At 35.1% G+C, this 24,057-nt stretch overlaps 1 protein-coding gene across 3 annotated transcripts in view; it reads left to right on the top strand.

Annotated features, from left to right (window-relative positions):
* Positions 1–24,057, top strand: part of LOC138175799 (inositol 1,4,5-trisphosphate-gated calcium channel ITPR2) — a 529,022-nt gene that overhangs the window by 273,590 nt on the left and 231,375 nt on the right. For all 3 annotated transcript variants that reach the window (XM_069106292.1, XM_069106291.1, XM_069106293.1), the window contains exons 33-35: positions 10,883–11,011; positions 11,675–11,795; positions 22,603–22,793. In XM_069106292.1, the coding sequence (XP_068962393.1) occupies positions 10,883–11,011; positions 11,675–11,795; positions 22,603–22,793 (441 nt within the window). The remainder of the gene's footprint in view (positions 1–10,882; positions 11,012–11,674; positions 11,796–22,602; positions 22,794–24,057) is intronic.

Here is a 24,057-nt window from a genome sequence, read left to right as displayed (position 1 = left end):
TTTCTGGTTCTGCTTATTTCACTTTGCATCAGTTCACGTAAGTATTTCTGTGTTTCTCTGAAACCATCCCCTTTAGAATTTCTTACAGAACAATAATATTCTGTCATATTAATACACCTTAGCTTTTTCAGCTATTCCTTAATTGATAAGCATCCTTTCAGTTTCTAATTCTTTGCCATCACAAATAGCTATAAATATTTTCAGACATATTGGTCCTTTTCTTCTTTCTTTGATATGTTTGGGATATAGACAGACCTAGTAGAATTACCATTCTGTCAAAGTGTGTTGTTGTTGTTCAGTCATTTCATTTGTGTCCTACTCTTTGTGATCCCGTTTGAGGTTTTCTTGGCAAAGATACTGGAGTGGTTTGCCATTTCCTTCTCCAGCTCATTTTATAGATAAGGAAACTGAGACAAACAAGGTTAAATGATTTTCCCAGGGTCACACAGCTATTAAATGTCTGAGGCTTAAGTTGAACTCAGCAAGGAATCTTCTTGATTCCAAGCCACTGCTCTATCCATTATGCCACCTAGTTGCCCCTGTCAACATTTAATAGATTTCTGGGCATAATTCCAAATGACTTCTCTTATTCTCTTTTTTGACTACACTATATTGCCTATTCTTTTTTCTACCTTGTCTTAATTCTCTATTTTTGTTTGTCTTCATATCCAGAATCTCTGTTGAAAACCTGCTCTTGAAGACCTAACTTAGATATATTCTCCTTCATGAAATATTTTACCTTTCCTCCCTTCTCAGGATGTAATATCTCCTTTTTCAAATTTCCTATAGAAATTTGCCTGGACCTTTGTCTTAAGTTTATTATATCTTCTCTTGTAACATACTTATTTGTGTGCACCATAATTTACTGTTAAATTTGAATAATGTTGTTTTTCATGTGTTTCCCAGTGCCTATCACACTTTTTCACATAGTAGGTAATTAAAAAGGTTTGAAGAATATAGAGGGCCAGTACAGAGCCAGTCCAGTCATGGGTAGTGTCTGGGTCAGGATTTCCCTAGCTCCTGCTCTGCATGAGGACTCATTGTTGCTCAGGGTGATTGGCTGACCATTTCCCCTTGATTAGCAAGGGAACGGGGTGTGATTACTGAGAACTGATCATGTGCACACAATGGAATACAGTACTAAGAGGTAGAATACCAGATGTAATCACTTTTGCTATTAGTATATAAACCCTTACCCTCAGATAAATAAAGGGACTGCCTAGACTGCTTCCTGCCTGGCTCAGCTCGTGTCTCATCATTCCCACACTCTCATGTTTGGACTGTGCATCAGCAGAATTTAATTAAATATAAATAATGGCATCCTATCTAGATTTTTTACCATTATCTGTAGTTTTGTTGTTAGCATATCAGCTCTAGTTTTATTCAGTCTATTTTGTATAATTATGAGCTAGCTTGTGGGATATTGACTCATATTTATATAAAGTAAAATGAATAGAAGTAGACCAAACATGTAGCCCAAAATACTCTGTTGCCTTCATAGAGGTATTTCTGTTTAACTAGCCATAAACATCATAAAAGACCCTTGAGGCAAAAGTATGGAGCTTATATATCCTAATGACTGTGCTCTTGAATTGCAAGAATACATTAAACAGATTACAGAGTGATTTGCAGAGAGAGCACAGTGCTAGGAATTGAAGATAAATTTTAAAAAGATCAAGTTCACATATAAATTTCTATTAGGAAAATGGGACATACAACTAAAGATTTTCCTTGACATCTTCCATTTGATATTTTCCACTGATTCTTCCAAATAAGCATCCTTTATTCAATATTGTGTGGATAAATATTCAAGGACTCTTAATTTTAACTATTTTGATAAACTAGAAATTTAATTATTGTTTAACTTAACAATATATGTTGTCTGAGATTTGAATTTATGAAAATTTGAGAATAAAGCAGTGTTCCAAGTGAATCCACCATTGACAGAGGTTGGAAAGTAAGAAATTAATGGAATTTGAGGTGTAACATGAGGATAAGGGCAACCTTTTCACTTCCTCCCTTCTGTGGCAGAGAAAAAAAAGTAATCTGAATTTATTATAGTGTCTCCTCAATGTTTGACTTTAATCAGAGCCCCTCAAAAAGTGCTCTTGAAGAATACAATTCAAATTTTCAGACGTATATTAATGAATAAACAGTTTTAAATAAGTGACATTTGGCCTTATAAGCAGATTTTTACTTTGTATATGAGGGATTCCTTACCTTGGAAAACTGAAGATAGATATGTTCATTAATGCTACTTAAATTCTGTAGAAAGTTGAAAGCCTACCAAATTGTATTAGTCACTCCTTCTACCAATGCAGATAATCATCGTCTCTAAAACAGTCAAAGAAAATTACCCAGAGCCCTGAGAGATTAAATACCTTGCCTATGGGCATACAACCACGGCGTTAGAGCAAGGACTTAAACCAAGTCTTCCTGGATCCAAGGCACTGTGCCATGCAGTCTAACTCTATGGCCTAGAATTAACACCATATGCCTAGACTAGCAACAATAAAGTAATGCGCAAATGTCACAACATTAACTCAATGAGTGAGTTAAGTATTTTACTGTGAGATGCATTGATTTCACATGTGACCAAGGGTTGTGGAATACTAGGACAATCAATGAGTAGACTACAGTGACTTGCACCAATCAGGAGAGGTATTCATCATTGTGGTAAAAGATATGTGTTGCTTACCATTCTTTGTATTCCTACTCCTTAACATAATGACTGGCATACAGTAAGTGCTTATTATATGCTGGTTGGTTGACTTGACATTGTATGAGCTAAAAATGTCCACGAACAACAGAGTTAAGGGATTCGATTCTGAGACTAGTGGTAGTGGTTATCTAGTTCAGTCCTTCACCCACTGCAGGAACCATTTCCTGAAACATATTTTCAGGTTTCTACTTAAATACTTTCTGTGACAGAGAACTTGCAACCTCTAGCTTTAGTCTATTTTGTTGTAAGATACTTTTGAATGTTCAAAGACAGTTATCATGACTTCCCCTAGTCTTTAACTTGTCTAAGCTAAATATCAGTTCCTTCAAGTGTTCCTTAATTCAACATGATCTCTAGACTCCTCACCATTTTATTCTATCTCTCCTAGAGACTTAAATATATTGTTTTCTCTTACAAAATGTAACACCCACAATTGAGCCCAGAGTTTTGCCAGTACCAAATAAGTTATTGTATGTATGAATAAAATTCAAACAGCTAGGTGTCATAGTGAATTGAGTGCCAGGCCTAGAGTCTGGAAGACCTGAGTTCAAATTTGACCTCAGACACTTACTAGCTGTGTGACCCTGACCAAGAAGTCACCTGTTTGCCTCAGTTTTCTCATCATAAAATGAGCTGGAAAAGGAAATGAGAAACCCCACTCTAGTGTATTTGCAAGAAAACTCCAAATGGGGTCATGAAGTATCAGACATACCTGAAATGACTTAACAATAATGATGCACAAAATTCAGAATGGTATTCCTGCTAGAGAAGACCTGTAGAAAACTTCTATACTTCCTAGGTTAATGGGGAGAATGATGTTTTCCTTGAAAAGTACACAAATAGGAAAACAAAATGTAAAAATCATCTGAAGAGATAGAAGAGAATCCTCACCATTATTGCAGGGTAAAAGAATGTCACAGAGAGAAAAGGAAAGAAGGACTACTAAACCCTTGGGATCATGTGATAGCTATGAGATTCTTCCCATAGATGAAGCAGTCTCATGTTCCACAGAATGAGGTTGATTTTAGGCCAGTGTTTCAGTCTATTGAGATATCTTTACTTCTCCATTTTATTACATAGAATATTTCTCTTTTCCAGCTTTGGGCCTTTAGTAATCGATAAAAATGTTGAACAGGACAGAGCCAAGGATGGAATCTTCTGGCACTCTACTTAACACAGAGCTATTAATCAACACTGTGGTTCTAGTTGTTTAGTCAGCAGAGCTGTAAATAGCTAATAGTCCTTGTAAATAGTGGCGCTCTGTACAGCCACATACATGAGAAGAATCTCAATATGTAGTAAATGTGAAAAGGACTTTGGGTTTTTTGCATGACAATACCACATGGATAAAACACTATCAATAGCATCTTCAGACTTGAAGGACTTATTTGTCTCTGGCTCTTTTTCTACGTAAAACACACATAAATGTCTGTATTATATACACATTATCTATATGTGTTGATGTAGTATATTTGTATGTATGTCTGTTCAAATCATAGAACCACCTAATTTTAGAGTTGGAAGACAACACCTAGCCCAGTATTGTCATATTTGTAGGTGTGGGAACTGAAGTTCCAAGAGGGGAAGACACTTGTTAAGGATCATGCAGCTAGTTACAGCTAGCTTTAACATAGTGCTTTAAGATTTGTGAAGTATTTTATAAATATCTCATTTTGTTCTCACAGCAACCTGGGGAATAGGTGTTATCACACCCCTTTTACAGATGAAGAAACTGATTCAGAAAATGACTGTGATTTGTCCAGGATCACATGGTCTGTTAAGAAGTGTCTGATGCTGTTTTTGAACTCAGATCTTCTTGACCCTAGGTGTAGCTGAAAAATTGGAAAACATATAATCTCAGTAGAAAAATAATTGAATATTAAATGTCACCCATTCTACTGTCAGACTCAATAGTAATAACAAGAATTTAGTAAGAAAGATATTGTGTGACCTTGGGAAAATTATTTCACCTTTCCTCATCTGTAAAATGAAGGGATTAGTCTCAGAAGTCCCTTCCAGCTCTGTACCTATAATCTCATATACTGTGCATTTAACACTGTGTTAGGCACTGGGGACAGAAGTTTAGATAAGACATAGCCATTTTATTAAAAACTTATTCTCTCTTTCTCTCTTCCTGTCTCTCTGTCTCTCTCTCTCTCTGTCTGTCCCTGTCTCTCTGTCTCTCTGTCTCTCTGTCTCTCTCTCTCTCTCTCTCTCTCTCTCTGTCTCTCTCTCTCTCTCTCTCTATCTGTCTCTCTGTCTCTCTCTCTCTCTGTCTGTCTCTGTCTCTCTGTCTCTCTCTCTCTGTCTCTCTGTCTCTGTCTCTGTCTGTCTGTCTGTCTGTCTCTCTTTCATCTGTCTACCTGTCTCTTTATGTCCTGGCCTCTATCTCCCTTCCTACCTCCTTCTGTCTCTCCCTACCAAAGGAACCATACCATGCTTGCTAGTAAATTATTTATTTGATAGTCCAAATTTAGATGATTTACTGTATTTATGTATTCCCTAAAAAGATGTTAAATAGCTTCCAGATCATTTGCAGACAGTACCTTTTGATCTTCAATGTTTCAGTGTACCTAAAAAGAGGTGCTTTGAGGGTGGGAAGTGACTTTCTTTGGGCTATTATAACTGGTGGGTAAGTCTGGTGCTTTGAGTTTTTATTATTAGAGCACACCAATGCACTATGGGCAGTATTCTCCACAGGCTAGATTTCTTTTTCTTTGGAAGATGTACCCAATTTTGTCATTAAATTTGAGATCTGATAACAACTAAAAATACCTCTAAGTGATATGTTGGCAGCACTGAAATGTATCACCAGATGCCCATTAAGAAGCTCACATAACATGGTTTGTCAAATATGTCACTGCTTACCAGGACAATCACTTTGTTTCATTTTCAGACAAATGACTAGGGCTATTCTCTCCTTATATGTAGTTTAACTATGGAATAGAGGTTTCATAATTTGAAACATATTTCCTTCTTTTTCATATGATAGGACTGAAAAGACTTCCTTGGCTTGAGGCTTATGACTAATACTGGATGATCCATTTAAGCAAAGTCCCTTTGGAAGCTGTAATAACTTTAAATAGAACTTTGGTTAGAGAGAAAAGAAAGGAATTCAAAATATATAGTTTATTTCATCTGCTTTGTAGAATCCTATCACATCACTAATTCACATATTTATTTATTGAGAATTAAGATACATGAAAAAAAACAATATTCATGTCTGATTCAGTGCTGTTGCTAAATTACACACTGCTTTTTTTTTGATTCCTAATTGTTTTTGTGCATTTAAGAAATGTTTGAAATTCTAAACAGTGGGGCGGCCAGGTAACACAGTGAGTAAGAGCACCGGCCCCAGTGTCGGGATGACCTGGGGGATTGAATCCGGGCTCAGACACCTAGCACCCACCCAGAAACACCTGGCTGTGTAACCTTGAGCAAGTTACTTAACCCCAATTGCTTAGGGGTGGCCAGGTGGCTCAGCGAGTAAGAGCACCAGCCCCAGTGTCGGGATGACCTGGGGATCAAATCCAGGCTCAGACACTTAGCACCCACCCAGAAACACCTGGCCGTGTAACCTTGAGCAAGTTACTTAACCCCAATTGCTTAAAAAAAAATTCTAAACAGTGGTTACTGGTTGGGAGAGGGGTTGGAAGATTAGAGAAAATAAAGGAATCTTGGATTCAACTGGAGTTTTCACATTGATATTAGTTGAGCCTGAGAATAGGCTCAGCTGCCCACTGAAATAACTTGTAGAGGACTCCAAGCCCTAGAATTAAATGAAATGCAAATTTATTTTGACCGAGGGATTATATTGAAATTTGTTAACAGAGCCACTTTTGTCAAAATAATTTGAGAAACAAATTCTAGACAGTTTTTAATGTAACAGAATCATTAAATATACTTATGTGTGAAGCACCTATATGAATCACTGAGAATTAAAAAAAATGAAACAAAGTCACAATTATGATCTCCCTTTGGAAGACAAATTTCCCAGTTATTATCAGGACCATTCTGAGTAGCTCTAGTTTAGTCATTTTGCCAACAGAAGCTAACTCTAATTTGCCAAGGGTCAGAATAACAGATGCTTGAACATGTAATATATTTGTGACTATTTTATGTTTGTTCTGTCCCATATTTTCCTTTACTATGTCTCTTAAATTTAGCAATTTACTCACTGTTTCTCTTGGAAGTTTAGAGTTTACTTAATAAAATAAACATATTTTATTTTTCCCTCATGTTTCATGGTATATAATGAATAATAATAATCATAATAATGCTATTAATATTTATATCTAGTACTTAAAGCTTACTATGTGCCAGGCACTGTGCTAAATGCTTTACAAATGTTATTTCATTTTCTCCTTACAACCTTGGGAGTTGTATCATTATTCCCATTTTATAGTTGAGGAAATTAATGCAAATAGGTTGAATGATTTGCCCAGGGCTACATAGCTAGAAGTGTCTGAGGCCGGATTTGAATTAAGGTGTTCCTGAATCTAGGCCTAGCATTCTATCTACTATGCCACCTAGCTGCCTCACACAGGATCAGAGCAGGTAGCTAGATTTGTGTTTTTATTATACACTTTCCAACTCTAGCATTGTCTTTTCTTTCTTTTCTTTTTAAAAATTTTTTTCCTTTTTCTCTCATTCTCTTTTCTTGTCTTAGTTACTCTACGTACAAATGGAAATACTTTGATTCTTTCTGGATGGATCTTTATTTTGAAACCTTCTTATTACTCTTTTCCCCATTTCTGTATTGTTTACCTTGGCCCTGCCTTTCAAGAGATATGATTGAATGGGATTGACCAAATTTACTCTGAATTGGGTAAAGGGCAGGAGAGGGTAAAGAGGTTCATGTACAGATGAGGATGATCACTGAAGTGAAAACAAATCTATTCCAAAAACTGGCAGAAGATTCTTGGAACTAGAAGTGTCAGCAGTGGAAGCAGGATCCAAACATGGAATCACTATGTGGTCTAGGGGGTGGCTACCAAGAGACGAAGTCTGGGGTTCAAGCTGCAGTTGTTTAGTACTGAGTAAGTAATGTGTATCAGGCAAGATAAAGGTTTATTTCAATACAACATACTTAGTTCCCCTGTTGGAAAAATTCTTTCTTTTTATACTCAATTATGTATTGCTGGCCCTACCTTCCACTTTCTTCTCTATTCCTTCAGATTTAGGGCTCTAGCAGCTGCCCTTATAATTTTTTATGATACTTCATCATCCTTGTGTGTATGAGATTCCATTCAGAGATACTGCCCTTGTTTACATTCTTATTACCTCTTACTTGGACTGTTACAGTAGGGTCCTCATTGGTCTCCTTGACTCAGTTCTCTTGCCTCTATAAATCTACCTTCTGTATAGCTATCAAAGCGATATCCCTAGATCAGCAGTCTGACCTGCTCAAGAAGCTCTCTAATGGCCTTCCTGGTACCCCTAAGATCAACTGCAAACTCCTTTATTTGATATTTGAAGTCTTTATAGCTTGACTCCAATCTACCTTTCCAGACTACTTATACATTACTTAGCTTTACCTACTTGATGATTCTGGGATCCAGCAAAACTGTTCTACTTTTAATTTCTCATATATCCTGTCTCCTCCCTATGCCTTGCCTGATCTTTCCCTGTAGCTGCAGTGTACTCCCTTCTTATCTTCCTATATTAACTTCCTTCAGAGCTGAACTCTGGCACAACTTCCTATATGAGTCCTTTCCTGTTGACCCCCTCAACTGTTAGTGCCCACCCCTTCCCAAATTTTCTTATATTTGCTTTATATAAATTCCCACATGTACATCTTGTTGCCTATAAAAAAATGTAAGCTCTTGTATTTCCAGAACCTAAAAGAGTGCCTGGCACATAGTAGTGTTTTATAGTAGGTGCTTGATTGCATTTTCTATTTTCACAGTTTACCTTCTCTTTGCCCCCAGGCTTTCCATTGATAGCCCCATCACACTTGCTCAAGCCTGTATTGCTCTCCACCTGGATTATTACAGTCCAGGTCAGCATAACACAGTGAAAAAAGTAATTGACTTGGGGTCAGGAAGATCTAGGTTCAGTGCCTCTGATATTTACTAGCTGAACGACTCTGGTCAAATCTCAATTTCTTTGAGCCTCAGTTTCTCCATTTATAATAATAATACTTGTAGTATTTCATTGGGTTTTTGCCAGGTGTAACATATGAAAGTGTTTCATAGTATTTTAAGTATTATAAAAATATTTGTTCTTGTATGCCTCTGATATACAGTACCTGTATGACCATGAGTAAGATATTCAATGCTCCATGGAAGCATTCCTTTAAGTCTGTAATTTAGAGATCAGTTGCTGATCTGTATGGGGATGGAGTTTTTATACAGGGAAATTCCTGCATTGATGCAATCAAAAGTCCTGACCACAAATTGTTGTTGTTGTAGGCTTTCTCTCTGCCTCCAACCACAGTGATATTGCAGAAGAAAATGTTTTATTTTATGCAGGGATGTGATCACTACTTCTTTCTCCTCTGGCTCCATATTATCTATGTACAAATCTGCCTGGTTTCAGGGCCCTCCTAGCCTCGTCTCACACTAAGCCCACTATTCTCAATACCCTGTGCTGGGTCTCAGTCTTCTATCCCCTGAGCACATTTTATACTTTCCTGCTTTGATACGTTTGTTCATGCAGTTCAGTTCATCTGGAATTATAGCTATTTTCATTTGTATTGCAGCCACCCTACTGGACTGTGAAGTTAAGAGGGTAGCAACTGTTTCTTATTTATGTCTGAATCTCTATCACTCCCTCCCCACTTCCACCCTGGTGCTTAGGATAATATTTTGAAAATAGTAGGCACTAACTAAATTCATGTTGAGTGAAAATTCAGAATTAAAAAAAATTTCTAATAGTCTCTTCCTCCTTTCTTAATTGAATCTTTTCTTTCTTGCTTTGCCATAGCCTTTATATATTTTTACTATAGCCTAGATGTTTTAAGTGAAGTTGAAGAGAAATTAAAATAAGAATTAGTCATATTTAATTCTTTTTACTCTTGTATTATTTTATTCATAGTTATTTTAGCATGACCTCATTTCTAGAGGTAAATCCTTTTTAATGCCTCATCATGAATATGGAGGCAGCCTTGAATAAAAAAATGAGTGTAAATACATTTATTAAGTGCTTGCCATGTGCCAGTCTCTGTGCTAGTATTGGGGATGCAAATACGAGTAAGCAAAACAATCCCTATTCTCAAGGAGTTTTCATTCTAATACTAGGAGACAACATACAAAGGGCAGTTAGAAGTGGAGGGGGAAGACCATGCTAGTAAAGCACATACTGGAAAGGTTTTTTTTTTTTTTTTAAAGCAATCAGGGTTAAGTAACTTGCTCAAGGTTACATGGCCAGTTATTTCTGGGTGTGGTGCTAAGTATCTGAGCCCGGATTTGATCCCCAGGTCATCCCGACACTGGAGCTGGTGCTCTTACTTGCTGAGCCACCTGGCCACCCCTGGAAAGGCTTTTGAGTATGAATTTGGTATTGGAGGACCAACCTATCTATTCCAAGTTGGCTATGAAATGTGAATTTTCCTGTCATAAGGATTAAAAGAAGGTTGACTGTTGAGTATAGAAGAGTTGTGATCTGCATCAATAGAAGTAGCACTCTCCAACTTTGAAATATTGAAATGTAGAAGGAAAATTATGTTTCTGGAAATACAAATTTAATTAGTGGGATGCAGAGTGAGTAAGAGTTAAACAGACTGGGGCAGCCAGGTGGCGCAGTAAGAGTGCTGGCCCTGGTGTTGGGAGACCTGGGATCGGTTCCGGCCTCAGATACTTGGCACCCACACAAAACAATTGGCTGTGTAACCTTGAGCAAGTTACTTACCCCCAATTGCTTTAAAAAAAAAAGAATTAAACAGACTGAAGGACATTGGTGAGAAAGGAATAGATGGGTAGTACATAAGAAATTTGTTTCAAGGAGGAAATTATGATGTATTTTGAAGAAAATTCAGAAAAATGAAAGGTATAGCAGGTTGGGATTTTAGGGAGAATACTACATGCCACAATAAAACTATTTGTAGTTAACATGTTTTAAATACATTTTGATGGAATATGTATTTGTATTATAAAATGTTGATTTGTTATTGAAATATTGTATGCAAGCATCATGGACTGTTTTTATTTTCTTGTGTAGGTTTGCAATACAACTACAGATAGAAAACATGCAGACATCTTTTTAGAAAAGTGTGTAACAGAGCCAATTATGAATATTGTTAGTGGCTTCTTTAATTCTCCCTTCTCAGACAATAGCACAAGCCTTCAGGTAAGTCAAGCAAAAGTCTTATAATAGAAAGCTAATTAATCCTCTATTGAAAGGACAAGTATTTTCATTCATTTGCTTTGGTCAGGAAGCCATTCTTATATAAAGTACTAACTATTCACCTTTATGAGTTTGCTAGGCTTTCTTTTCAATGAAAGGGCCATATAGTACTCCCCACCCCTCATTTTCTTATATATGAGAACTTGTAGACTGAATTTAGTCTATTTGTTAAAAGATAATATTAGTGATATTATTCCATAAATCAACAGGCATGATCATACATGTATCATGTCAAATTTTTCCCTTTAGAGAAAATTTATTACATATAACTCCCATTTTATCTTTTCTACCTTTCCACTAAGTGAAAAACCTTTCTATTCATAATGAAAACAATTTGTACTTTTAAGATAATAGATAATATAATATTTTAAGGTTTCTGTCTAGTATATATGTATGTGTGTGTATGTTTTTTATACATACATACATAATTTTTTTTCCAGTTCACATATCTAGTTTTAAGGAAAGTTATATTTTTCCTGCTTAAATTTGATAATAATACTAAGTAAATAACATTGCATTTTGGTGAACGTTTTGAAAATTCAAGGTACTATGCCTAATATTTTAAAGGTTCACTTACATGTTTATGCATTTTCTCATCTGTTTTAGACTCATCAACCAGTTTTTATTCAACTGCTTCAGTCTGCCTTTAGAATTTACAACTGTACCTGGTTAAACCCAGTACAGAAAGCATCAGTGGAGTCATGTATCAAAACACTGGCTGAAGTGGGTATGTTAAATTGTCAAGTTTTTCTTATTCTTATATATATATATTTAAGGTGGCTGTGGTTGGAACTAATGGGTGGCAAAAAAAGTTTTTCTTTTTTATAGTTTAATAATTGAGAATCTTGAGAATAGTATTAGCTTTATGAAAATGAATTACAGTAAAATTAATCTTTTTACTCTTCTACATTGTTTTTGGGTCAGAGGTAGAATATTGGTCTTTTTTCTGTGTTCAGATTTAACATTAATTGCAATGTTCTCTTTTATCACCTTAAACCAAAATATCTCATTAAAATTTTATGGAGAGTAGCTTAACTTCTATCTTAAAATTTACTAGGGAATTGTTTTTTCTATTGAACAAACTTAATTATACTTCCATCTGTTAGTAGTCTTTAAAAAGGTTTTAGTTTTTGTAATTTGTTTCTAATTAGCAACATTTATTGAGTGCCAATGCATGCTAGGGACTTGACAAGTTAGAAGTGGAATGTAGGCTTCCTTCCCCTGAGGATCTCATATCTGTTTCAGGGGTTATCAATCCCCAGAAATGTGCTATGGAGGCAAAACCTCCTGGGATATGAGGTTTCCTTATTTGTAAAAAGAGGTGTTGGATTAGATAGCCTCTAAGCTTCTTTCCACCTTTAAACCAGTAATGCTCTTATCCTATGATAAATGGTCACTGAATCACAGATTTTTAGTTAGATGTGACATCAGCAACCAAAGAACCCCATCACAGGGTATTTGATAAATGGTATTCCAGTCTTTTCTTCCACTGAGTATAACCCAATGCCTCCTAAAGAATATCATTACTGTTTTGGATAGCTCAAAGTTATAGAAGGAAGACTAGAAGGAATTTTTTCCTTTCTCAAATCCAGATTTGCAACTCTGAAAATTTCAACCATTATATCCAAGGAAGAATAAACTTAATTCCTTATCACATGACAGCCCTTCAGATACTTGCAATTAGCTATCAAGCCTCTCTTGAATCTTCTCTTCTACAAGATAAACATTATCCCTTCCTTAAACTAGTCTTTATATATCATGGGGTATATGAGGTGTTCAGGAAGGACTAGGACCTCTGGTATGATGGCTTGCTGAGGCCTTTTCAAGGCTTCTTTTCCACCTTTGGAGTCCACCTTCACCCAATTCTTCTCTGTGGCTCCTAGAAGCTGTAGCATGTGCAGTGGCTACAGTTTGGTAGATGGGCTAAACCAGGCTGAGGGTGACCTATAGGCCTCAAACCTGTTGGTGAACTAGGGAGATGTCTGCCCCAAGCATGTGAAAAATTTCCCTGTGGAATGAATGACAACAATTTGTTCCAGTGGCCATCAATGCAGCTGAAGTAGGTACTGTGGAGCTCCTAGAGCTTGGTCAGACATCTGTCAAGGTCATCCACTGCATCCTGGGCTATCACCAGTCATCCTGACTCTTGTCTTGCTACTGGAGTTTGATAGCCAGGAAGACAGAGTAAGGCTGACAACTTTGTACAGTTTTGCCTCATTTAAATCCAATTTATGCACAAGTCAAGACATCGCCATGATGTCATTGGTCCTTTTTGTACACAAAATATGAACAACAGTATATCATGGACTCAACACTTTTGACCATCCTTATTGCTTTCCTCTGGTCACTCTCCAGCTCATGTGACTCTCAACTTTGCTGGTTTTTTTTGGGGGGGAGGGCAATTGGGGTTAAGTGACTTGCCCAAGGTCACACAACTACTTTTGTGTGTAAGTGTCTGAGGCTGGATTTGAACTCAGGTCCTCCCAACTCTAGGGCCAGTGCCCTATTCACTGCACCACCTAGGCCCCCCAACTCTCAACTTTGAAAACAATTTCAAATGTCTGAACACATCAAAGTATAGTTGGACTATTATCTCCTTATTCTTGGAAATGGCGGCTTTCTTTTTTTAAAAATGTAATTGATGTCATTTAATTTACTTTTAGTTTACAACATTCAGTTCCACAATCTCTTAAGTTTCAAATTTTCTCCCTGTCCCTCTCTTCCCCTTCCACCCCCCCATCATGGCATGTAATCAAATACAGGTTCTACAGATACCTTCACATTGAACATTAGTCATGTAAAAGATTATAATCAGACTGAGCAATGAAAAAGAAGGGATAAAACAAAACAAAACACAAACGAGAGAGAGCAAATAGTTTGCTTCAATCCGCAGACTCTGTAGTTCTCTCTCTGGTTGTGGATATCTCTTTCCATCATGAGGCTTTTGTAGTTGTCTTCTAACCTTGTATTGCTGAGAGGAGTCCAGTCTATCAAAGTTAGTTGTCACACATACGATATGTCTGTAATGGTGTACAAAGTTCTCCTGGTTCTGCTCTCTTCACTTAGCATCTGTTTATAGGTCTCTCCAAGTTATTATGAAGTCTGTCTGCTCCTCATTTCTTACAACACAGTAGTATTCCGTTACATTCATATACCACAACTTGTTTAGCCATTCCCCAATTGATGGGCATCCCCTTGACTTCCAATTCTTTGCCACCACAAAAAGAGTTGCTATAAATATTTTTGTACATATGGGTCTTTTTTCCCACTTATGTGATTTCTTTGGGATCAGGCCCAGAAGTGGTACTGCTGGGTAAAGGGTATGCACTTACTTATAGCTCTTTGGGCATAGTTCCAGATTGCTCTCCAGAATGGCTGAATCAGTTCACAACTCCATCAGCAATGCATTAGTGTTCCAATTTTTCCACATCCTCTCCAGCATGTATCATTTTCCTGTTTTGTCATCTTAGCCAATTTGACAGGTGAGATGTGGTACCTCAGAGTTGTTTTGATTTGCATTTCTCTAATCAATGTGATTTAGAGCATTTTTTCATATGCTTATAAATGTCTTTAATTTCTTCTTCTGAAAACTTTGTCCATATCCTTTGACCATTTATCAACTGGGAAATGACTTATAGATTGGGGAATTCTTATAGATTTGACTCAATTCTTTGTATATTTTAGAAATGAGGCCTTTAGCAGAAACACTGGTTGTAAAAATACTTTCCCAATTTCCCACTTCCCTCCTAATCTTGGTTACATTGACTTCTTTTGTACAAAGCTTTTCAATTTAATGTAATCAAAATTATCCATTTTGCATTTCATAATGCTGTCTAACTCTTGTTTGGTCATAAATTTTTCCCTTCTCCATAAATCTGACAGGTAAACTATTCATTGCTCTCCCAGATTGCTTAGAGTATCAGTATTTGTACCTAGATCATGTACCCATTTAGACTTGATTTTGGTATACGGTGTAAGATACTTATCTATACCCAGAAACTGCGATTTTCTTAACGCAGCCCAAGATTATGTTAGCTTTTGTTTAATTTATTGACTGATATTCAATTTGCAGTCCACCAAAAACCCCAGATCTTTGTCAAATTGCTATGTACTGAGTATTTCTCAAATTGTACTCATGAGAGCAATTTGTTTAATCTAAAGGTAAAACTTTATACTTATTCCTACTTAAATTTTATCTTACATTTTGTGTTTTTTGGTCCTGGACTTTGTCATTCCATGTGTTAACTATCCCTTTACATCTTGTGTCATAGTTATAAGTATGCCATCTAAACCTTTATCCAAGTAACTGATAAAAAACACTGGACAGTTCAGGGTCAATAACAGATATCTGAGGTTCTTCACTTGAGACTTCCTTCCAAGTTGTCATTAGATCATTAATTTCTTCTCTGAATTTCCCTACCCAATCATGTTCAAATCAATTTAAATGTACTTATTATCTAGCTCACATCCCTTAATATTTTCTCACATGAATAGCCAGAAATATTTTATCCCTTTCTTAAATTCAAGGCAAATTGTCTCTACAGCATTTGTTTAGTAATAATAACTCTGTCAAAAAGGAAACAATCTTAGTCCAGCACGACCTGTTCTTTGATGGAGCCAGCCAGCTCTTCGTGATTGTTGCTTCTTCTAGTTGTCACTAACTGGAGAAATCAGAAAGAAATTATTGATTGTGAGTCAAACTATTTCCACTAGGACAGAGAGGACAGCATTACAAACTTTCAAAACTGCTGGCAGCACTTCTCAAAAAGTAGAAAAAGGGGTGTGGCAGCAGAGCAGCAACCTGTTTGTGTGGCAATTAAAATATTAAATGTAACATCTTCCATACTCATGTTTCAGATTGCCAATACCTACGCTAATGAGATGGCAAAATAATTAACCTTGATATCACTACTAAAAAATATTTGAATTTGAAATCTATGTGCTGTTTTCCACAAACTATTTTATGTTTAAACCAATTTAAGTAGCTTTTTTCAAAAGCAGTTCTGAAATATGGTATAAATTGACAAGTTATGATGATATTTCATCTGTAGATATTAGATCTGGAAATACAAGGAGATCACCTAGCAAGTACATCCTTGTATTTTACACTTTAATGATAACACCTGGTAATTTTTTTTTTTTAGCCCTTAATGAGCTGAATTCAGTGGGGTAAATAAATCCACCATATGGTCTTAAACACGGCATGGAGAGCATGCTGATTATCAGCAGTACTTAAAAAGTGGGAAATTAAGAACACTGAATCATGTGTTAGATTTCATGTCATGCTTGCTATCTGAATTCTGAGTTTACATATTGTACAGCATACTCATTTCTTACATCATGGGATAATATGTCTTTGGGGGTTTTGAATGTGCAATAAACCTGTTGATGTAGTATATTACTTATTATCTTGTTACAAACTTTCTCTGTTATCTAAAAATTTATGATTAAGCAGGAAATATTAATGTGATAGAAAAGTTTTTTTTTAAATAAAATCTTAACAAATACATAATTGATATAAGTGAGCAAGATAGTTTTTAGAAAAATAAGCTCAGGTGTATATAGAACCAAAGGTCTGTATTGTTGGCATATTAATAAGCACACCAATATTTATTAAGCACTATCTCTGTTCCATGCTATGTGTTGGTCCTTGGGAATACAAAGCAAAGAATGAAATAGTATGTTCCCTCAGGGAACATATATTCTATTAGTGCAAACAACGTTCTTCACAGATAATAAAATATAAAAAGCTATATACAAAGTAAATTAAAGGTAATTTTTTGGGATGGGGCAGGCAGTGTTAGAGGGTAGTATTAATAAAAGGTTTTATGTCAGAGGTGACCTTTGAGTTCAGACTTGAAGAAAATAAGGGATTCTAAGAGGTAGATGAGAGGAAATATTGCATTTAGGTACATTCTATTCCAAGGCATGGATCCAAGAGATGGAATTTCATGGCCAAGGAACAGCAAGTAGGTCAGTTTGGCTGTATTGACTATAAAGAGGAGTAACATATAATAAATCTAGAAAGGCAAGCTGGAACCAGATTGTAAGGGCTTTAAAGGAGAGGCGCTATATGACTTTTCTATTTTATTTGCATCCCTAGTGCCTAGAGAAACACTTTGTACATAGTAGATGCTTAAACATTTGCTGAATGCTGAAAGAATGATGCTACATGCAAGAAGAGCAGCTGCACATAGAACCATTCAGCTCTAGAATTATTTTCCCTTTTCCTGATGTCATCATGTAATCCAAAGAGGGGATTTCCTTTCAGAGCTTATGTGGGGCATAGACCCTGACTCTTTCATTCTTTGTTCTTTTAAATTGTGTTTATTTTTAACATTAATTTTTAAAATTTTGAGGAACAAATTCTCTCCCTCCCTCTTGCCCTTCCCCCACCCACTTAGAAGGCAAGTAATATGATATCCATTATAAATGTGAAGTCATGCAAGCACATTTCCATATTAACCATGTTGCAAAAAAAAAGGGAAAGAAAAATAAAAAAAAAAGAAAAACAATATACCTCAGTTTTCATTCAGAGTTCATCAGTTCTCTCTCTGGAGGTGGATAACATTTTTCATCATTATTCCTTTGGAATTCTCATGGATCATCATATTATCCATTCATTCTTTATTTAAAGACATATTTTGTTTTAAAATTGTGTAGATTTTTCCTATGTCTCTTTTTCTTCCTTCCTAGAAAACCATTTCTGTAAGAAAAATGTTTTTCAATAATAAAAAGAAGGGGAAAGAACTCAGCAAAACTCATTAATTCACAAAATCATTTGAAATTCTATATAATAGTCTATACCTTTGAATACCTTCCCACCCCTGCTCAGCCTCTGCAGAGGAATGGATGTGGGTGTCTTCTCATCTATCTTATTCTTTATAATCTTAAAATTTTCATTTTCAATTGCTTTGTATTTTTTCTTAGCTCTGCTTGCTTAACTTCTCATGATTTCATGTCTGCTCATGCTTCTCTATATTCATCATGTTCATTATTTAGCATACTAAAATTCCATTACATTTATGTACCATGATTTGTTTGGTCATTCTGTAATCATTGGACATCTACTTTGTTTCCAGTTCTTTGATACCACAAAAAGTACTGTTATAAATATTTTGGTATATATAGAGCCTTTCTTTTGGTCAATAACCTTTTTGGGGTATATGCTTAGCAGTGGAATTGAATGGTATGGCCATTTTGAAATGCAGGTTTCCTTTATTTGCATAATTCCAAATTGTTTTTCAGAGTGGTTGTACTAATTCACAGCTCCATCAACAATGCACTAGTTTGCCTGTCTTTCTGTAACTGCTCCAACATTGACTATTCCCATCTTTTGTTATTTTTTCCAACTTGCTGAGTGTGAGGTGAAACCTTAGCTGATCTCTACATTCCTAGGAATTTTGGGCAACCAAATAAAGATAGGAATATTGGTCTAGTTCAGTTCTTCTTAAACTGTGGGTCATGGGTCTTCATATGGAGTTACTAGGGGAAAAAGTTTATGAAACCCTGAATTCTAATCTACAGGTAACCATGACTATTCTAGAATGGGGTAGCACAGGAAAATTATGATAGCTGGGCACTAAGCTCAGTTAAAGATCCCTACATGTGATGCTACCAATTTCTTAGGCCCTACCTGCTACCTCCTGTTACCTTCTGCCCTTTCACCCCCAAGTGTTGTCTTCAGAAGTGCCAGCTGTACACTAGAATTAAGGTAATTAGGCTGGCTTGGTAGAGATCTGTCAAGAATTTGCAAGTAAGATGCAAGCTCATTTTAATATAGTATAATGTCAATAAAAACATAATAAAACAAAAAAATTAGCCCAATTTATATAAGTGAGAAGAATTTTTAATTTACTTTTAAAATTCAGGCTCCCAATTCTCTTCCTCCTACTCCCCTCCCCTGTTGAGAAAGCAAGAAAAACAAAACCTGTTACAAACATAGATACTGAAACCAAACAAATTTCTTCTTTGGCCACGTAAAAAACAAACAAACAAAAATGTGTCTCTGTCTGTATTGTGAGTGCATCTCCTCTCTGTTTAGAGTGGGTAGCATGTTTCATTATTAGTTCTCTTGAATTGTGATTTCTAAGTCTTTTTAAGTTTATATTTACAATATTGTTCTTATTGTTTAAATAATTCTTCTGGTACTGCTCGCTTCATTTTGCATCACTTTATACATGTCTTCTCAGGTTCTTATGAAACATCCTATTTCTCATTTCTTACAGCACAATAGTATTACAGAGTGAAAAGAGTTTAAATTACAGTAGAAAGTAAATGATTTTCTTTAATTAAAATTCTTTAAGTTGAAAGAGTTTTTCTTTTTCTTTAGTGAGTTGTTGATGGAATTCTAAATTGGGAAAACAGTTCCATTGAATATAGTAAGCACCATTATCAAATAACATCTATCAGTAGCCTCATTTTCATGGCACTGTGATATGAAATATATAAAAATGCCAAAGTCTGCCTCCTCACAGAACATATTGAGCTAAATGCAATTGCTATCCTCCAAGACATCAGTTACAAACGTAATACATCTTAGTTAAATATCTACAGCAACAATATTATTTATATAATTTAGGAAGGAGATAGTGAGCAAGTGAATTAAGTTAGTAAGGGATTTGAGGAAAAACTTTCACAGAAAGTACTGTGCTTGCTGTATTGGAGACACAAATCTCATGTTATTCATTGCTCATTGTTTCTTAGGTTGCTACACATCTTTAAAACCTTGTAAAAATAAATATTTTGAAATTATGAGTTATTACAAATTTAATGAAGATATTTACTCTTGAGCTTTTCAGTTTTTCTTTTGGAAATTTGTAAGCTTTTTGGAACTTTTAGAGACTCTGTATATTACAAAACTGATGGGCTTTCTTTAGTGTCATAGCCTTGTTAGTTATACAGATTCAATCTGTACAATATGCTTATATCATCCTCTCTCCTCATCATTGTTGCTGTCATCTTCTGGTTTACAGGTCACTTTCTTTCAACTTACTCAATAACTTTAGCTCCTGTATCCACACTGTTTTCCCTACCTATATGCTAGGAAAGAGAAAAAAAAATGACAAAAAGCAAACAAAAACTGATTTTAAAATGCATTAAAAAAAGCACAGAGATAAGTATAAATAATACAGTGTGTATATATATATATATATATACATATATATAGTATAACTAATAAAATAGTATAGGGAAAACAGTCTTGTTTTCCCATCCCCTTCCATTATCATCAGGGACTTCAATATTTATATTGTCAACCCTCCTGCTGTCTCGACCTCCTTAGCATTAGTGACCTTCTTCTCTATCCCATTTTAACCATACAGAATCTCTTGGGAATTACACAGTCAGCTAAACTGAGAAAAGTGAAATTCTACTTCCCAATCTTAACCTTTTCTCCTTTCATCTCTCCTGCTTTCTCCTATTAAACCTACTTTCTCCCCTTTTAATGATAGTATGATACATTTACATACGAAGAGAGATACTGGAGGAAAAATAGAGTTTTATGTGATCTAGTATGAAAACTACCTTCTAGAACAAAATGAGATGAAATTGACAAGGAATACTAAGGATAAGAAAATTAGTTTTTAAGCTATCAAGGAAAATGAAAGATTAAAAAAAAGTTGATGGGATGAACAGAGAGAAGGTAGTGTTGCTTACCTCTGATTTTGCTTCTATGATTAGATAGAATAGAACAAAAATGGTTAATAGGCAGCTGATTCTCAAGTCAGGAGATAGGAGAATACCTACTTGCCCTCGAAGAGTTCAATCATTTGACCCAGATGAACTACATCTGAGGGGTCTGAAAGGATTGGCATATGCATAGAGAAGTAGCAAAGGGATGTAATATAATGTTGTATAATGAGAAATTTGCTATTAGAACTATCCAGAAGTGAACAGGGATTTTCAAGATGGAAAGAAAGCTTGTCAGTTATGTAATAGAGAGGATTCGTGTTCAGATATGGGTTAGATTAAATGGCCTCTGAGATACTATGTGACTGTAATCAAATAAGCTTATATTTCCCCACAAATGTGGATTATTAAAAAAAAAACTAAAGCAAAGTTTCCTAAGAAAGATACAGTTGACAAATGTGTTTCATACCTGTTAACCTATTTTCTTTCTTTTTGTTTTAACTTTTTTTTTGACCACTTGCTAATAATTTGTTTGGTTTTCTAAGTGTTTTTATATTGATGCACTATGAAGCGCTTATCAAATGTGAATAATCAAATAGTCACCAAATACCTTTTTGAATTTTTAATGAACAGGTTTTAGTCTTGAAAATTAAAACACTCTCAGGCTAAAAGCCTTTGCCAATATTATGGAACAATTTACTGGTTAGGGATCAAAAATTAAAATTTGGTAACTTCCTCATCCTGAGCCATAGTTTGCAAATTAATGGTTTTGGGGGATACAGCTTACAAAAATAAATTTAATTATTTAGTCCTATAGAAAGAAATTCAGTTTCTTATATAGTATTTTCATATGTTGATACCAACTGAGTTAAAAGTAAATATGGATGTTGACATTTGATTTTCAATTTAAAAAATATGTACATAGGTTTTCTGTTTTTAAAATAATGAGTGTGACACATGAAAGATTAATACATTTCAAACTATAAAGAAAACACATCAGAGTTTTTGGGAATGTATCATTTAACATTGCACTTCAAACTGGAAATTAATTTTAAAGGAATCAATCAAATCAGATTTGAACAGAAGAATAGTCCTATTTTCTTTTTTTTAATCTGTGGTAGTTTTAATTAGTCGAACATTTTGAAGAAGTTATAGTTTTATACTACTACTTAAACAACAATACAATTTTTAGTTCCAAATACTTAACAGGATTGCGTAGTACTATGTTTGTTGGTATGCCAAAATTTATGTTTCTGGGCCAGATATGAGGTTAAACTGAAATGATGCTCCCCCAAAACTCTCCCCAACCCCCCAAAAACTTGCTCCGTCTCTCAAAAACTCATGGAAGAAAAAACTGAATAATTGTCATAAAAATAAATTGTTAAACTACCTCTGAAATGTTTCCTTACTAATAGGATAGTTCTTTTCTCATTCTGTAATATTACCAAGAACAGAAACTGACCCAGATGAATTATTGTAGTAATTCAATGTCCATGATAAAGTAGTATGACTAGTACATTTGTGCATAGGAATTCCTGTACTTCCTTACAGTTTTCTGTTAAAACCATAATTAATCACATTCTCTGACTGAACAGTTATGCTATATTTCTCATAAGAGAGTATACAGAATAGATGCTTAATAAATATTTGAATGAATGAATGATTGAATGAATATGGAGGAAATGTTGAAACGTATACTATAATGAATATAAAATAAGATTTATCTAAAAGATTTCCTTATTTATGTGCTCTTTTGAATGCATTTTAAAATTAGTTTTTTTTTGCTTATTGTCTTTTTTTCCTCTTTCCTAGAGTATAGTTATTGGTATTTTTTGGTAATGTGTTAAAAAAAACCCTCCATTTGATTAAGATAGAAAAGATTCAATTTTTTTTTTCTTCTCTAGCAAAGAATCGTGGCATTGCAATTCCAGTGGATTTGGACAGCCAAGTCAATACTTTGTTCATGAAAAGCCATTCCAATATGGTACAGAGAGCAGCCATGGGATGGAGAATGTCAGCTCGTAGTGGACCACGCTTTAAAGAAGCACTTGGAGGGCCTGCATGGGATTATAGGAACATAATTGAAAAGCTTCAGGTAAATAATTCAATTTTATATTTTGTAGTGAGATAACACCATTGATTTTTGGTACTGTGGTACAAAATGTTGAATAAAATGAACTTATTGGTAAGCAGTGTAGACTGGTGAAAAATTTTGAGCAAGGAAGTGATATAATCAAAGTGGTTCTGTAGGAATATTGACCTATTATTGTGCAGAACGGATTTGGCAGGAAGGGTAGAGAGGACAGAATCACTTTACCTCTTAGGAAATAATTGTAGTGGTTCAGGTTTGAGCTAATAAGAATCAAAATTAGAGTGGTAGCACATGAGGTTGAAAAAGAGAATGTGGATGCAGGTGATATTTCAGAGATAGTTTTGATAGAAGTGACTGAGTGGATATTAAGGGGGAGACATCTCAAAAATGACACTGAAGTGTTAATCATGAAATAATGGAAGAGTTATGAAATTTTCTACATTATAGAATCATAGATTTCAAGTGGGAAAGATCCTTAGTGGTCATCTAGTTCAACTTTCTTATTTTTCAATTTAGGCAATTGAAATCTGGAAAGGATAAATGACTTGCTAGACCATAGTATTATAGATATTATATAGTATTGTATAGTATTGTAGAGCTGGAAAGAGCTTTAGAGTCTATCTAGTCCAAACTCCTCATATTATAAGAAACTGAGGTCTAGGAAGGCCAAGTGATTATATACTATACTATATTATATATACATATATAATACATTATATATACTATATTATATATACATATATAATATATTATATATACTATAGTATTATATAGTATTGTAGAGCTGGAAAGAGCTTTAGAGTCTATCTAGTCCAAACTCCTCATTTTATAAGAAACTGAGGCCCAGGAAGGCCAAGTGATTTGCACAAAATGATATAGGTAATATTAAGAGTGTGATTTAAACCCAAGTCTGACTACAGAGCCATTACGTTTTTCACTTTAGAAGAATCACTGGATCCTACTTTACTATAGGCACTTCACAAGATTCTACCATTCCCACTAGCTGCTATTGTCCCATTCTTCCTTTCTCAGTCAAACTGTTTGGGGAAAATAAATTGTCTACACAGGCTACTTCTCCGTTCTCAGTGGCAATCTGACCTCTCACTGAGACTGCTCGCTACAAAGTTACCAATGTTTTTTTTTTTTTTTTAAAGCAATTGGGCTTAAGTAACTTGCTCAAGGTTACATGGCCAGGTGTTTCTGGGTGGGTGCTAAATCTGAGTCTGGATTCGATCCTAGGTTTCCCAACTCTGGGGCTAGCGCTCTT

The sequence above is a fragment of the Petaurus breviceps genome, unplaced genomic scaffold, assembly GCF_028583685.1.
Source record: "Petaurus breviceps papuanus isolate PSGF00001 unplaced genomic scaffold, PetGlider_PUasm1.0 79, whole genome shotgun sequence".
NCBI lineage: Eukaryota > Metazoa > Chordata > Mammalia > Diprotodontia > Petauridae > Petaurus > Petaurus breviceps.
This window is presented reverse-complemented; position numbering and strand designations above follow the sequence as displayed.